General features: G+C 39.6%; 1 protein-coding gene across 1 annotated transcript; it reads left to right on the plus strand.

Moving 5' to 3' along the window:
* Nucleotides 1-2,214: 2,214 nt before the first annotated feature.
* CCL20 (C-C motif chemokine ligand 20) lies at nucleotides 2,215-3,853 on the plus strand. The gene is made up of 4 exons (XM_050902862.1): nucleotides 2,215-2,296; nucleotides 2,565-2,679; nucleotides 3,451-3,528; nucleotides 3,826-3,853. The coding sequence occupies exons 1-4, from the start codon at nucleotides 2,215-2,217 to the stop codon at nucleotides 3,851-3,853; spliced, it is 303 nt and encodes a 100-aa protein (XP_050758819.1).
* Nucleotides 3,854-15,252: the final 11,399 nt, after the last annotated feature.

Genomic DNA, 15,252 nt, shown 5'->3' on the forward strand with positions numbered 1-15,252 from the left:
GCCTAATCAATAAACATTATAATCACCCTAATAATTTACCTCTCAAGTCTCCAAACTAATGGGGGAGAGGTGAACTGAGGGAGTAACAAGTACATTAGTAAGACAGGAGACAACTGATCTCTTTTTAGAAGGCTTTGTTAGCAATTTTTAAAATTGTTGTTTGCCTACTGCTTTTGATACTCTTGATGCTAATCCATGGATAAGAAGATACAGTTAATATCTTGACAGTCTTAGAAAGTTCTCTTTCTAAAGTAGCTGGAGGCTTTCCTAGTATCGACACTAGAGTGAAATGGGACAGTGGAAGTGGAGGAATGTGGGTTGATAACCCAATGCCTAATTTTCCTATTTTCTTAAAGGCAGTTGCTTGATAGAGACTAGATGATGTGAACTCCTGCTTAAAAAATAATAAGTAAATAAAAAATCCCAGGTTGTTACTGGACAGCCAGTAAAAAAGAAAAAAAGTGGAGCTGATGGGGAAGATAAAGAATTGCTTATTGCCAACTCGATGCTTCTTGATACCCAATATGAGTGATTCATGTTTAACTACTTCTATCTTTATGGAAAGGAAAAAGCTATCAAGCCAAACTTCCATCATTTCAGGTGTTACCATTCTAGTTAGCTATTTTGTAGCATAGCCTGATGCTGACAGTCCTTAAAACAATTCTGAAATAGCTGCATACTGAGAGCATTGATCTTTATGTATTTTTATGGCATTTCACTATGATCCATAAAGCAGTTACGAAAAGCAGCGCACATGAGGGCTTTATTGCCTCTTCCCCTGTCCCTTGGCCAATGGCAGTGGCTCTGAGGAGAAGCATCTCTAACATATGTGATGCCATGCACACGCTGCAAGGCCGCTCATATGTGCCCCAGCCATACGAGCTTCCCTAAATTCTGGCTATTATATAGAGAAATTAATTTCTCTGAATAATAATCTGTTCTGGAGTTCAAATTTTTTACATTTCTAGGAAGAAATAATAGGAACACACCCTTTGTGAGCGTGTGGTACTGGCAGTCTGTGAAGAATAGAACGTATGTAATTATGAACTGACTATGACTGTGTCCCTGAGCTCTACCTTAAGAGAAGCTACTTAAAGCTCAGGCTACTCTATAACCACGCAGAGCTGGTAGCAGCTCCTGTGTACACCAGCTGCCAGGACGTGGCCTGCAGCCATCGTATTCATTTCACACAGGTCACTAAACGGCATTGGAAAGTAACAGCCTCCAGTAGCAGCTCAAACAGTGTACTTGCAGCGACGACAGAGCCTCTCGCCGGGGGTTGCTGCTGAGCCATGCAAGGCAGTTTTAAGATGGTGTTTTAGCGGAATGTTCAGGAGTCACAATACTCAGGTACAGTTTGGCATCGAAAAGTAACAAGATGCAGCTATTGCTTATGAAGCAGCATTAATGCATTCTGGACAGTATAGATTCAGTAGAAAATATAGGCCTATTTCAAGTTGCTTTTAAGCTAACTCTGTTTCAGATGAGATAGTTCAGATGTGTGACAAGTTGGCAGAAAGTGATGGCAGTGAATATATGGTAAAAGAAACCCATTTCCATGAATACTCAATGTTGCCCACATGGCCCTACCAGTACTACAATCTAGAGCTCAGAAAGCAATAATCTGGAAAGCCTGATGTTACTGTGTTGGCCAACCAGTAAATATTAATGTAGTGCTTTGGTATTACTGCAGATAGTTACCCAGCTCCTGTGAGGATGCCATACTGAAATGAATGTCTGGGTTAGGCCCACCTCCCTCTCCCCCAAGCTGGGTTTATTAAACTAGAGCACAGCAGATACACAGTTTCTGTAGGTAACTGAGAGTTACCTACGTTTGACTTTCCTCATTTCACAACCCACACTCCTACCCCTAAAAATACACATGCTTCACCCACAGAACCATTACCTCACAGCCTTTTATTTCCTTTTCTTTTTGGCTCAATCTTCTAACCTACTTTAAAAAAAAAAAAAAAAAAAAATTCCCCAGCGCGCTGTTATCTCCGGTTACAGCACCAGGAAGGTGTGCTAGGGCCAAACTGGGCACGATGGAATTTGCCATGGGGAAACCCGCTGATGATAGTGGAACCCGCCCGCGTGTGAATTCCCGCAGCTCCCGCCACCCCTTTATAAGCAGGCAGAGGTGCGGCAAGGCTGGCAGGACACGCAGGTAGCAGCTGAGCACTCACTGGAGCACAGCTGCTGCGTGGAGTGGAAATGGCCGGCTTTAGCAGCAAGAGCTTGGTCCTGGTTTCCCTGTTGGGGCTCCTGGCGCTGCTCCTGTGCGGCATCTCTGAAGGTGAGTGAGCTTGGGCGTTCGGCCCCAGGAAGCGGTTCTCAGGGCCGCTCTGCAGCGCGCCAGCCACGCCGGGGTGTGCGTGCTCGCAGCTGGCAGCAGGACGAGGGTGAGGTGGAAGGGAATTGTTTCAGCAAAGCATGCTGCCTAATCCTCCTCTTCTGTCAACAGGGAGCTAGGTAGTCAGGGGGCTGAACAGCGAGTACCCTAGGCAGCATGGCAGTGTGGTTCAAACAGGTTTTATTTACTTTGTCGTTTTCCTTCATTCCAGCACAAAGCAACCAGGATTGCTGCCTGTCTTACACCAAAGTGCGTCTGCCTCGGTGGGCCCTAAAGGGTTATACTGAACAGCTCTCCAGTGAAGTCTGCGATATCCATGCCATCATGTAAGTTCCTTTTCAGAAGTTCCTCTGTTTTTTCTGACATGTATTAACCTTAGGATGTCTGTTCGGGCAGAAACCATGATTTGAACATTATAAGCGTGATTTTTCTTGCTTTTTCAAAACATTAAATTAACTGAATAAATTGTATATAATACCTGTAAACAAAATACACAACCTCTAGTTGATAGGGACTACTAACTTATAGGACAGCTGTACAACGCAAATAATAAATCTGACTGTTTAGGAATCAGCTGTACAAAGACATGCTTCGTCTCCAGCTGAGGGCCACTCTAGCCAACACAGGGTGTTCCCTTGCCAAAACCTGTTAACAGACAAATAAGCGACAAGAGTTTTCTTAATTCAAAGAGATTGGAATTCTTTCCCCACAAGGTTTTAGCCCTCCTAAATGTTGATCTGTCACCTTAGCTTGACAGCAACCATTCTCCTTAGTCTTACAAATTATTTCTGGCAATAGTTGAGTTCTTTGTCTCAATAGTTCCAATAAATTGAACACGACTTTATGGTGCAAAAAATGATCCCTGAGACTGAAGCAGCTATTACATTTAAATTCCATTAGGCGTTTCTTTTTGTTCATATAGTATTGGAGGGGTTGTGGAGCATCCCGTATCTAACTGGCATTTACAAAAGCAGTTGCTATTGTTTATTATATAGAGTAACTATGATGCATGTTTTTGACCAAATGCATCTTCACAGTATTTACTAGCAGGGATTTCTACCGATTTACTGATCTCTTTATCATTATTTCTTTTCCAGTTTCCACACCTACAGTGGGCTGAATGCCTGTGTAAATCCTAAGGAAGGCTGGGTGAAGAAGCACCTTCTTTTCCTGAGGTAGGAATCTAAAAATCTAAATACTACTAGGCTGATGAAAACAGAGCATGTATGAAAGCCCGTTTCTTACATCTCCTGAATGCCACTTCTGATGGCAATGCTGAACACATTTGTCTTTCCAGCTCCTGTCAGACATGGCTACTCCTTTTTGGAGTCTTCTTGGGGACAGTCATGTCACATGTCCCTTTTTCTACCTCAGCTATTCTCTCAGGAGGTGCTATATTTTGGAGAGAGAAACCTATAACTGACTTGTGGCTGAGGTCATTATTTATGTGTGTTCTCTCATTCTTTTAACAGCCATAAGCTCAAGAAGATGTCAATGTGATACAGTTTCCAGCAGGGAACTAAACACAGACGTGGCTGAAGAACCACTAGGTTCAACCTCTCGGTTGAGATCGTCGTCTTGTACACTGTTGTGTGCTTTCTCACCACTATCTCTGGCTTCTTTGGAACCGTTGAACTTCTTGAGTTGATTCATATTGCATCGCTGTTTTGCTTGAATTAAGCATTTTGTTAAAGTTTCTATTTTTACTAATATGTGTATGTTACTAATATGACATGAGTACCATTTAGTAAGGACTACCTTAAGCTGTTGTACAGAGTATGAATGTTATTAAGTTTATTGCATGTTATTTTTGTTTTGTTCAGCATGTGTAAAGCGGTTTATTCTGTTCATTCTGTTACTTTTTTGGCACTGTCTTGTGCCAAAATGTTTCCTTTTAACTGTAGTTAACATTATAATACTTCTTGAACTACTGTCAAACAAAGTCTGCTTGTGGAAAAAATGGAAATTGGAGCTTAAAAAAAAAGTTGAAATCTGCAGTCTCTGTGTGATATGTTTATTTTTTTAATTGAAAAAGGTGACTTTCCCTTGAAATGAATTCCTTTGCTTATGAGCCTCCAGCTGAAACAATTATGCAAGTGTATTCACACCTGTTAAAGCCACTTTCCACCTTGCTCACTTTGGTTGCCCTATGGGTAGGTATGACCTCCATAGGACAGAATTCCTTCCTTTTCCCCAGACAGCTGCTGTATGTGAAGCTTTTGCTTAACACGAAGACCTGTTCTTAGCTCAATTTCATCTTAATCAGACTTGAGAGAATTTCTCTTACCAGTTTCTCTATTTATTCAGGAGAAACCTTCAACATACTGTTACAGGACAAGCTTCTAGCTCATCCACCGAGAAGGAATGTGATTATGGTAACACAGTCTGCTCTCAAAGGGCTATCTCCAGAGGAGAAATTTGCAGTGCTTTCCTCCCCTTTATGTGTTTCCTATAGTATCCTACGACTTCTAGCATAATGATGTTTTCCTGATGCAGGATCTCTTGATGGAGGTCTGCAGACACTACTGCAGTACAAATGATGCCTGATAAAAGTAATGGGACTTCATGGAGTAGGTAGGACATGGGTGCAGGTTGAATGGGGAAGGCTGCTTAGCTTTTTAGGTAGTATTACATGGCCCACACGAACTTCAGGGATGTGACCAAGTAGGCTGTGTAGGTGTAGTCTTCTCATTGTCAGCACCAGAGTCTTGCAGACAAATCTATGCCTTGGCTTTTGGTAGCTTTGTCATAGAGATAGAAGCATTCATTTTAATTTAATTTAAACTTAAATGTAATGCATTTTTGGTGTCCTTGAGAGAGGAGCTGAGAGGTGTTGGGTTTTTTAAATGGTGTTCATGAGTGTAAGGCTGTTATTTTCTGGTTTCAAAACTTGCTAGAACTTAAGCAATCTGCTTGTGGCTCTGCAAATGTGGGAACTGGCAATTCTCTGTGGGTGAAGCTGTGAAGGAGCAAGATTAATTGGCTTTAATTTCCAGCAGGTGGATTCCATGTCCCTGATATTAAGGATATCATGTAAGAAGCTATCAGCCTCCCAGGGAAGAGTAATTACCCAGCATGTTTCCTGGGGATTCCCCTGACTTCTGGGCAAAACTGCAGTGCTCTGCCTCATACCTGCTAGCACTAGTGCGGGTTCCTGCTTGGGCTCAAACAGCTCACAGGCTAAATCAGGCCCCAACAAAATGGTACAGACATAATGAATGGATTCGTGTTAAAAGCGTCAGAAGGTGAGGTTCCCCAAGCTGACGCTGGGAATAGGTAGGCATCAGTGGAGATGTTAGGAACCAGCGCTGTATACGAACTTAGTGCAGAAAAGGCTAGAGTCCAAGCTAGCGAATTCAGACCAGGAGAGCAAAGTAAGAAAGTGAAGACTGATGTGTGAAATTCTGTGGGTGGCTCTTTGTACTCCCAGGTCAGGCCTATTAAAAGTTTTGTATTGCTTGTGTAACTCATCCTTCCTCTTGTCAGCCATGGCTCCATTGCCACAAAACTCCAGATGCTTCATCCACAGAGCTATGACTCGTGGGATTTTTTTTAGTTCCTCTTATTCTGGTTGAATATTTTCTTATAACCAATGTCATTGGAGGAAAAAAAATTTTGAAAATTGGTTTCTGTGCTCACTTACATAGATTGATAAAGGTGGTTATGTGGCTGGTAGGAAATTACATGTAAAGATAGCATGTCCCTCCGTGCATTCCTGAGGATACAAACAGGCATTACAAGCGAGTGCTGTATCTCCAAAATCATCAGATCAGAGGCACGTCTTTGTAAGTAACTTTAAACGGCCAGTTAAAAGTTCTGATGGCTCTGAAAATCATGACCATTTCCAGGAAAACCTGAATCCTGATTACTTTGGTGGGGCTGTTCTGCATTTGTGTAGGTAAGTTTCTTTTTCCTCTATATCTTTGGCCCTCAGCTCCTAATTCAGCATGTGCAATTTTGCTGAATAATTTGAGATGCAGTATTAGATGGTCATCTGGGGACTTTTTCCCTTCCATTTATATAATTTTTTAAAAAACAAATTATTTTTTCTTGCATTATTACAGCTTGGAACACCATTTGGATAATGGATGTGAGAGCCTTCCCTTCAAAGTCTCAGCACAACTTCATGTTTCAGTTCCAAAGTCTCCTGCTCTCGCTGTATTGAGACCAGTCCTCAGTGATTTCTGTGCCTGCTGTAGTATTATTATTGAATCCTATTTGTGCATATTCTTTCTGTGGGTTTTTTGTTTGTTTTGTTGGGGTTTTTATTTTTATTTCTGCTTCTTTTTTAATTCCTTTATTTTTTCCTAAAGCAATCTCACACTGTTCCCACTCAGGACATTGCAGCATTTCATTAGCTTGGGATCTTTGACAGAAAACTTTCTCTTCATATATGAAATCATAATCAGATTTACTCATTTCTTAATATCTTTTTCTACCATTCCAGCACAAAGCAACAAAATAACTTAGCATTGCATGGACAGTGATTTTTGTAAGGAATACCAAACCTTCTGCTGATTTAATTTTGCTGTTAAAATATAAAACCTGCCACATCTCATCTGCTGGGCAAGTACTAACAAGTGATTTGTTGCATTACTGTTCAATTGATGGTAGCTCCTGACTATCAGTTGAAGACTGGTTTTTGTTCCTCATCTCTTGTTTTTTCCACCTTCCACACAAAGGGGGGTTGTAAAGCACGTGCAAATCCAAGATACAAATGGGTGAAGGCCCTTCTTAGCCTGTGGTATGCATGTTTTCAAGTATATCTGAAAACCAAGCATTACTGGGTGTGCTTAGTGACAATGACACTTTTAGCTTTTATACGAGTGTTGATAATTGGTCAGTTATTTTCAATTACCAATACCAACAAGCCCACATGTAACTGAACTTCACTCCTGATGAACTGGAATGCATCGTTCAGCTGCAATTTTGTTGAGAAGTGAATCGGGGAATTTGTGAACCGAGAAGGGCTTTAGGCTTATGACACTGTCACTTGATTTTGATGGCATACACCCAGCTGGATAAACATCAAAACAATACAGATGATCAATTGTAACAAGCCTTCTGTATGCTGAGCTCAGCTGTGTTTATGCCCTGGCAGTCTTATTCCAAATACCAGGCTACAGGCAACACCCTTTGCCAAAATATTAATCGTAAAAGAGGTTTTTAGTCTTCATACTAAAACCAGTGCATTGTGTGTGCTAAGTTGACTAAGCGGTTATAGTTGTATGACCGTACATAAATGGAAAACTATGATCTCTGTTCCTGTGATCTTGTGGTTGCTCTCTTCTGGGAGGTGTCAGTCTTAACTGTCCAGTGCTGCAGTCCTAACTCTGTTTAAAGGTTTTTAAATTGCTATGTTTGTTCCTTCTGCATTATCAGTTGCAGATAGCTTCCAGTCAAAGCTCACCAAGAGTTGCTGGCGTTAAAACATTTAAATATAATATACAACAGATACGGTGCTGTGGCTGCTATTATATATTAAGCATAGTGTATTGCTCATGTAGGTACTACCATAAATAAAACCAGGCACTTGTTTAATAGTCTTTTAGCTTCCTTGAATTTATCGCGTTATTCAAAGATTATGCAATCCAAAATTTAATGTAAAAGCATCAGATGAAATTTAGAATACTGTATGCTTAAAAATCAAATATGTCACAGGAAAAGTAGAGACTAAAATACTATTGTTAATTATTATTAAATTTACAACAGCATTTCGGTAGTTTTGCTTATATGACTTCAGTTATACCCCCAAAATAAAGTAACAATTTTATTTGTAAGCACCTACATCTACATTTCCATGTTCCTGAAATTTTGCTACTCCCTAACTTTAAATTGAAAACTCTATTAATTTTTTTTACACTCTCTTTGTATCAAGGAGACAATCGATAGTCTGGGTTGAGATCCCCTGAAAACCAGCCATGCTCTATATAGTATCCATATACAGAATTGTGCTGGATACACTTACAATGCATGTCGTATACTAGAGGGATTTTATCTACCATCATGGCCACACAGCTGCACATACAAAAGTGAGGAAAAGAGGGATTGCACATGGCAGATTTTCCTAGACTAACAGTGCCAGCAAAGGGATATGAAAATCCAAGGAGAAAGAACTACCTGACTCTCAGAAGAGGTGACTGATGTAAGTGGGAGTTGACTTCGTATGGGTATCTATCCTGTGGATAAAAAGTCTGGATCTCAGGTTCTGTTAAATTTGGTTCCTTCCCAATTGTTAATATTCTTATTATTGGAGTGGTGTCCAAGGAACATGTGAGATGCAATCACTAAGGTTCATTAAATATATCATTAATTCCTACATGTATTAATTTACAAACATAACCTCTTGGTTAAATCTGTATGACCTTTGGATCCAATGCATTCCAGCGTACTAGGTTTTCACAATACTCCTTCTCCCGGAGTATCCTGATTTACCTAAAAATCTAAGCTTCACAGTGATTCTTTTTTCTAGCCCTCAAAATTACGGAGAAAGCCTTGGAAAACAAAAGATGAGGAAGAACATCCCAACAGGTTTTCACACCTAAGCTAGTTGTATGATGTTTTGACATCCAACTCATGTTTTTCAGTAGCAGCTGTAGTAGTGAAATTTAAAGGGAAGGTTATTGCCATGTTTCTTGCAGTGAACACTGCTTTCAGTTATCAGAAATTATGATCTTGAGCCACGTTTTCAGTTAAAAAAGTTGCTGTTCTAGCTGAGGCTGAAGATATGTATGTTCTTTCTATCTGTTTGGTTTATAGGGTTTTTTTCTCCTTCACTTCTTCACTGCTGGAGATGGATGTAACGGCCCATGGGCTTCAGAGAAGATTTAGCTTGCCCAAGGGTTAACATTAACTGTTTCCTGTGCCATGGTGAACAAGAAGACACACACAGATAGTTGTAATAAGATATCAGATATGCTTTTCTGTTAGTTGAGGGTTTCTTAGCCTGTGAAGAATACCTCACTTGGTAAGACATGCTCATGGTAAGAATGAGGGAGAGAGAGACAAACCAGCTTCTGGAAACAGGAACAGTGTGGCCCAGCACTTGAGCTCCCTGGTAAGAAAGTCTGAATGATAGGATCCATTTAATAGATAGCTACAGGATAGAGCAACTTAGGAAACAAGAAACATTAAGATAGTGCAGTTGGGGTACCATGATTAGTGAAGGCGTGTACCAAAGTCTACGAAACAGAGCACAAAGTATTTCTTATTTCTGAGTCAAACTTGAGGTACATTTGCGATGCAAATTGTAACTGTCTTCTCTTCCGGCCATGTGCCCATAAGCCAAGGCAAAACATTTATGCGTAGGCAAAAATTTTATGTGTAGGATGGTCTAGTACAACAAAATTGTACTAGACTTCTCCTATATCTTCTGGATGATAAAATTTAATCAAAACATAGATTGTTCTTGAAGGAACATGGCTTGCAAGGGGATAAACTCTGTACCAAGAATTCATATAACAAATATTGAGATGACAGTAGGTAGCATCATTAGGTACCAAGGGCAGAGAAACATTACAAATCTATAAGAAGCTACAGACTCATACCTGGGTGGAGCAGATAGCAAGGTGCTATGCACTGACCAGTCAAGCCATCTAGAGTTGTGTCAGTGGAGATGGGTTCAAGCAAGTGGTGCAATTTGCAGTGAAATTGTCAATTACAGTGTCAAGATTAAACTAGTAGTTTAATATCCTTGCAGTGTCATTGGTCAGGTACAAAGCTAGGGAGAACGCTATAAACTTACAAAGTAGGCAAATGGGAATTTGAGAAGGATAGATTTAATGTGGCAGACAAATCAGAGCTGTAGAGTGGTCAGTGTGGTGACTTCAACTGTTCACTCAAATGTGGCAGTATCTCACGTATGAATAAGCTTTGTTATATAGCTGTACTTAAGGAATACAAATCAAAACGTTCATGTAAGTTTGTCATGCATATCTGAAAACTATCAATATTTTAGCTATATGCCTTTCTACAGTGATTTCTTTTTTCCAATGTACATTTAGTAGAGCTGGTTGAAAAATATGATTATGTGTTCCAGTGGGCATCTGAAGGTTTCATATTGTTACGACTAGGAATAAATGGTAAAAATGTCTTTCAGAGACAATGCAAATCTCAAAGATATCTGAGACACTGCAAATCTCAAAGAGCTGCTCACTCTATAGCTTCCTCCAAATTGGTACGAGAGTAGGCAAAAATGTTTTAAGAACTTGAAAGTGGGCAGTGCTGTATTAATTACATGTATTTACATTAATTACATGTATATACATTAATTACATATATTAATTACAATGAATGGATGATATACATATACATTGTTTTGCACATCCATGTGAAGTACATCAAAATGATGGTAAAGAAACTTAGAAAACAAGAAACACAGAGACAATGCAATAGGACTACCACACTTAGTGAAGGTATATAAATCTGTAGAAAACATGATGTTTTATGTGAAATGTTTAATGAATTTTGGCATTATAAAAATGAAATATAAAAGCCCAAATTAGTTATTTTGACTTTTTTAATAAAAATAATGGTGAGATGAACACACTTTAATGAAGCTGTGTTTTCTAAAACAAAGTGGCTTTCACTACTTATCTTTTTAAATTCAATTGTAGACTTACTAAAAATCCTGTTATTCGTTAGGACCTTTTTGCTTCCTCCTGACTCAAAGTGGTTTGACTCGATTGTGTGTTAGGTATATGTAGGAGAAGTGCTCCTCTATTTTCCTCACTAGGTGCATCCGGATAACTCACTGGCTTTCATCTTGCAGCTCAGACACTCTGATTGCAGAATACTTGTGTAATTACCTGATACCGTCAGCTTTGCCGTCTTGACTTGATGATACAGAGCTCTCCTTAACCAAAAGGTCTTCAGCCCCCTACAGTCTGGGCCATGGAAAGAAAGATTAAAGGCATTTCTGAGTTCTTCTCAGAGAGGGTAAGATAAATATATTTTATTGGTTTTTTTGTATTGAGGATTTTTTGTTGTCACATCTACCCATCAGCTTGGCAAGGTTAAGAGGAAAGGCTCTCCCTTAAAAAGCGGCCAGCAAGGAAAAACTTTTTTCAGCTAAGTGAAAATTTGACTGAAACAAGTAAGAATGTATGGAATTTGCCTGACTGCATGGGGTATGTAAGCAGTTTGTCAGAAATGGAAGATGGAAGAAAAGAGCAAAGAAGAGAACTACTCTTCCTTTCTGGTACTTGTTATTTCACTGTAGGTAAACAACACACGCATCTGTTCATGTGAACAGAAACTTGCAGGTGACACACGTTCTAGGCATATAGCAACTAGTGATTTTTTTTTTTATTTGAGATAACTTCAAATTGATGAAAACAGTCACATAAAGATGAAAAACAATCTTTGGGAAAGAGAGCACTTTGTCTGTTCTATAACGCACTGTCAGCTCTTTCTCCCAGAATAGCTCTTACCCAGCAAACAGCAGACTCCCAGAAGATCATGTTCCTTATGCAAGTAATACAGTTTTAACATTTTTCATGGCTGTGGTGTCATGATTAGCGTTGGAAATAACAGAGCAGAAGTGAGAAGGAGCTCTAACAATGCACAGAGAAGTGTGTGTGTATAGTGGTGTCTGTTCAGGCAAGAGGAAGCAGGTTATCTACGCCAGAATAAAAAACGTTGGAAAAAATTACCTAAACCCATTTAATTCACCAAGCAGAAACAAGGAAATATCAGAGTACAGTCCTGTATCTGACAGGCCTGACAATTATGAGAAAGGACAGCACACGAGAAAGGAGAGCATGCAAAAACTCCCCTTAGTAAAAATTCACTGCACCCATTACTAACACAACAGAAATAGGAAGTGGCTTTCTACATCTTTCCCTTAACTCAGACTACTCTCGGGCTGGCCTTTATGATTTAGTTCAGCATACCACAGACTGACCTACTTCAGAACAAGTGGGTCATGATACATCTTTAAATCAGGAAGCCTAAAACCCACTCTTCACTGCAAGCGAGAGTGTGTTTGAGTCAGAAACACTTTCTTCTTGTTATCCTTCTTAGGACGGTACTTTGGCTCAAGAAAAGAGAGATTTTCAGAACCTGTGTTGGCAGGAAGAACCCAGGGTTCTCAAAAGGAAGCTCTTCATTGTAACTGTATTAATTTTGCTTCATACTGTCCAACACAGTTGTCTCCAGCACTCTAGATAAGTGTATATTGCAGCCTTTCAAAGGCTTTTGAATATTGACTGATAGTGAGGTTTATAGTATCTTAACTTTCTGCCACTCCTGCCAACTGCTGACATAAGCAAAAATGCACAGGGAGCAACTGATGTGTAAGTTATCTTTCCAGGCTGGTAACATCAATACTTTTGATCTCTGTACATAAAAGTTGATTATCTCATCCTGGATGAACATCTCAGCATTTAATTTTTCTTTCCAGTGTAGATATTTTTGAACTGTTTACGGTGTGTATGCAGATTCTTTGAAGCTGGCCTTTCACGGCTTAGAGGCGGTGTGCACCCTTTGGATGCTAAGAAATATCAGGGCAACAACTTTCCCTCAGCAGTCTAAAAATTTTCCTTCTACAAGTATACACTAGTTGCCCATTTCCCTGAACTTGAAAAAGAGTTGCATTTCTGCTTAACAGTCAAGGTTTAGTGGTATGGACTTCAGCTCAGTCAGCTGTATCATCAGAGTCCCTGCTTGACTAGTCCTCAAGTAATTAGCTGTGTTTAAGTTCTTCCCTCCACTCCCTCGCTACGGTTGTTACCTTTGCTGCCTAAAGCCTCCTTAGGTAATCCTACCTGTGCCACAACTCTGGTTTTGTTTTGTCAGAAAGACATACTGTTAGTTGCTATATACTTGTTTTGCAGACAGGCGTGTCCTGGGTGGCACTCTGGGAAAAACTTCATCTCAGCATAGTGTTAGCTCTTTGTCGCCTGCTCAGGTGGTCAGCAATTTTTTCTAGTTACTGCATAGGAATAGAGCAAACAAGGCCATTATGCCAGTGCCTCTTGGGGACAGTCCGGATAGCAGGCACAGAGCTCAAAGGGATTGACTTCTGTTGTGACTCCATTACTCCTGAATCTTCTGCTTACAGAAGCAAGGAAAGGAGGTGCGAGCTAAGGCCTGATTTGATTTATCATCTTCCAGTGTCATTATTGCCTCTTAATCCCAGGTGATGACAAGCTGTGAGGCGTGCATGTTCAGATGGAGATATACAGCAAGAAAGCGAGGAGAGAACATGCTGAACCGCCAGGTACTGACATGGAGCTTTGCAGCCTTTCCGCTTCCCTCTCCCCTGTTTAGACTGGGGCTGCATTTTCCCTTTCTGTGTCTCATGGAAAGCAAAAAAAAAAAGCATGTTGGCATATGACATGCAAAACCTTGAAAAAATGATTGCTCAAGAACATTGCAATAATTGATTCAATGATGCAAATACAACCCTGAAGTACAGAATTGAAGAGATGCTTACTATATAAGTTATAGTTGAACTGCAGATACTCCTCATTTATGCTGTAGAGAAGTATCAAGCCTTTAAATTTGACTAAAAAAATTAAATGTAGCACTTCCAGTTGGTCTTAAGTAATACTGAAGGCACCAGAAAGGCTGCATGTGTGTTTACAAAGAACAAAGAAGGTGTTAACTTAGGAAGCAGCGCCCATGCCATGTTCGTGGTTCACGTCATTTAAGTTAAAAGAACAGAAAAATATTTATATTCTGAAATTATAATCTGGGTGGATACATATTATGCTAAACAAAACCAAAAAGCTGTTAAGAAACTGGAGACCACCAAGACTAGGGGTTGTTCAAAAAGTTATTTTTGAATAGGGTTGGTCCAAGTGAGTCAATTCAGTTGGAAAGCTGTTCAGATTATTTGTTTGCAATAAAAAGATTTCTTATCTGCCTCAAGACTTTCCACATACAAATAAGACAAAAGACTTAAACAAACAAATGGGAATGAAAAACCCAGAGACCACTTTGTCTCCCAGTCATGTCCCAAAGTAAATCTGGAATTGGCCATTGTATTTTACTTCCTGGCTTTCAAAAACCAAAGGACTGTCTTCAAAGTGAAGCTGTAGGGAGCCATATGGGTGTTTTTGGAAAAGTCACGTATTGTTAAACACTGACTGGGACTGTCTTCTGTTGACCCGTTGTCAACAATGTGGGCTATGAGGAGATTTGCTACATGAAAATGTGTTCACTGCTTCCCCCTATTGATGCTTTACAGTCGTTTCTGCATAAAGCTTGGCTCAAATTTTTAGTTCTCTTAATACATTATCTTTTAATGACGCCACGTTGGTTATCTCTTTTCAAATATATTTTTTCTTCTCTTTGATGAAACAGTATTTTCATACTCATGTATCTGTCCTGAGTTTCTCTTTAAAAAAATTAAGCTCATTAGGTTTATTTTTCTTTTAGATCTTTGCCTGCTTTCCTTAGTAATTAAGTGACTATTTGCTTTTCAAATAGCTTTCATATATTTGTTATGCCATTACTTGTGGCTCTTTAGCACTCCGAATTTTATCATTTTTCAGTGCACTCTAGCCTTTGAAGATTTGATACTTTCCTTTCTATGGCATAAATTAGAAGCCTTTGCAGCTCTGTATGAGTTATATAGCACGAGCAGTTCTAGCTGATAGCATTCAGGGTAGTGAAGATGAGCTGACTGTGAAAACTGCAGAAAAGCCTTGCAATACTAAATGAAGGGACAATAAAAGGTAGATAAAATTCAGTGGGGATAATCATAAATCTATGCACCTGGGAGGAAGCAAACCTAAGTTTGTATAGTGATGGGCTTCTAGCTGACTGTTACTACTCTGGTAACATCTTGCAGCTGTAACAGATAGTTCTGCGGAAATAACAGTAAAAAGCCCTGAACATTATGAATTCATAGAAAAGAATCGAGAGTAGAAAATAAAATAGCGCTATGCTGC

Source organism: Gymnogyps californianus, chromosome 10, assembly GCF_018139145.2.
Source record: "Gymnogyps californianus isolate 813 chromosome 10, ASM1813914v2, whole genome shotgun sequence".
Classification (NCBI taxonomy): Eukaryota; Metazoa; Chordata; class Aves; order Accipitriformes; family Cathartidae; genus Gymnogyps; species Gymnogyps californianus.

Coding starts and splice junctions, on each gene's coding strand:
- CCL20 (XM_050902862.1), top strand. CDS start 2,215: ATGGCCGGCTTTAGCAGCAAGAGCTTGGTCCTGGTTTCCCTGTTGGGG. Junction 2,297..2,564: donor CCTGTGCGGCATCTCTGAAG/GTGAGTGAGCTT, acceptor CCTTCATTCCAG/CACAAAGCAACCAGGATTGC. Junction 3,529..3,825: donor AAGCACCTTCTTTTCCTGAG/GTAGGAATCTAA, acceptor TTCTTTTAACAG/CCATAAGCTCAAGAAGATGT.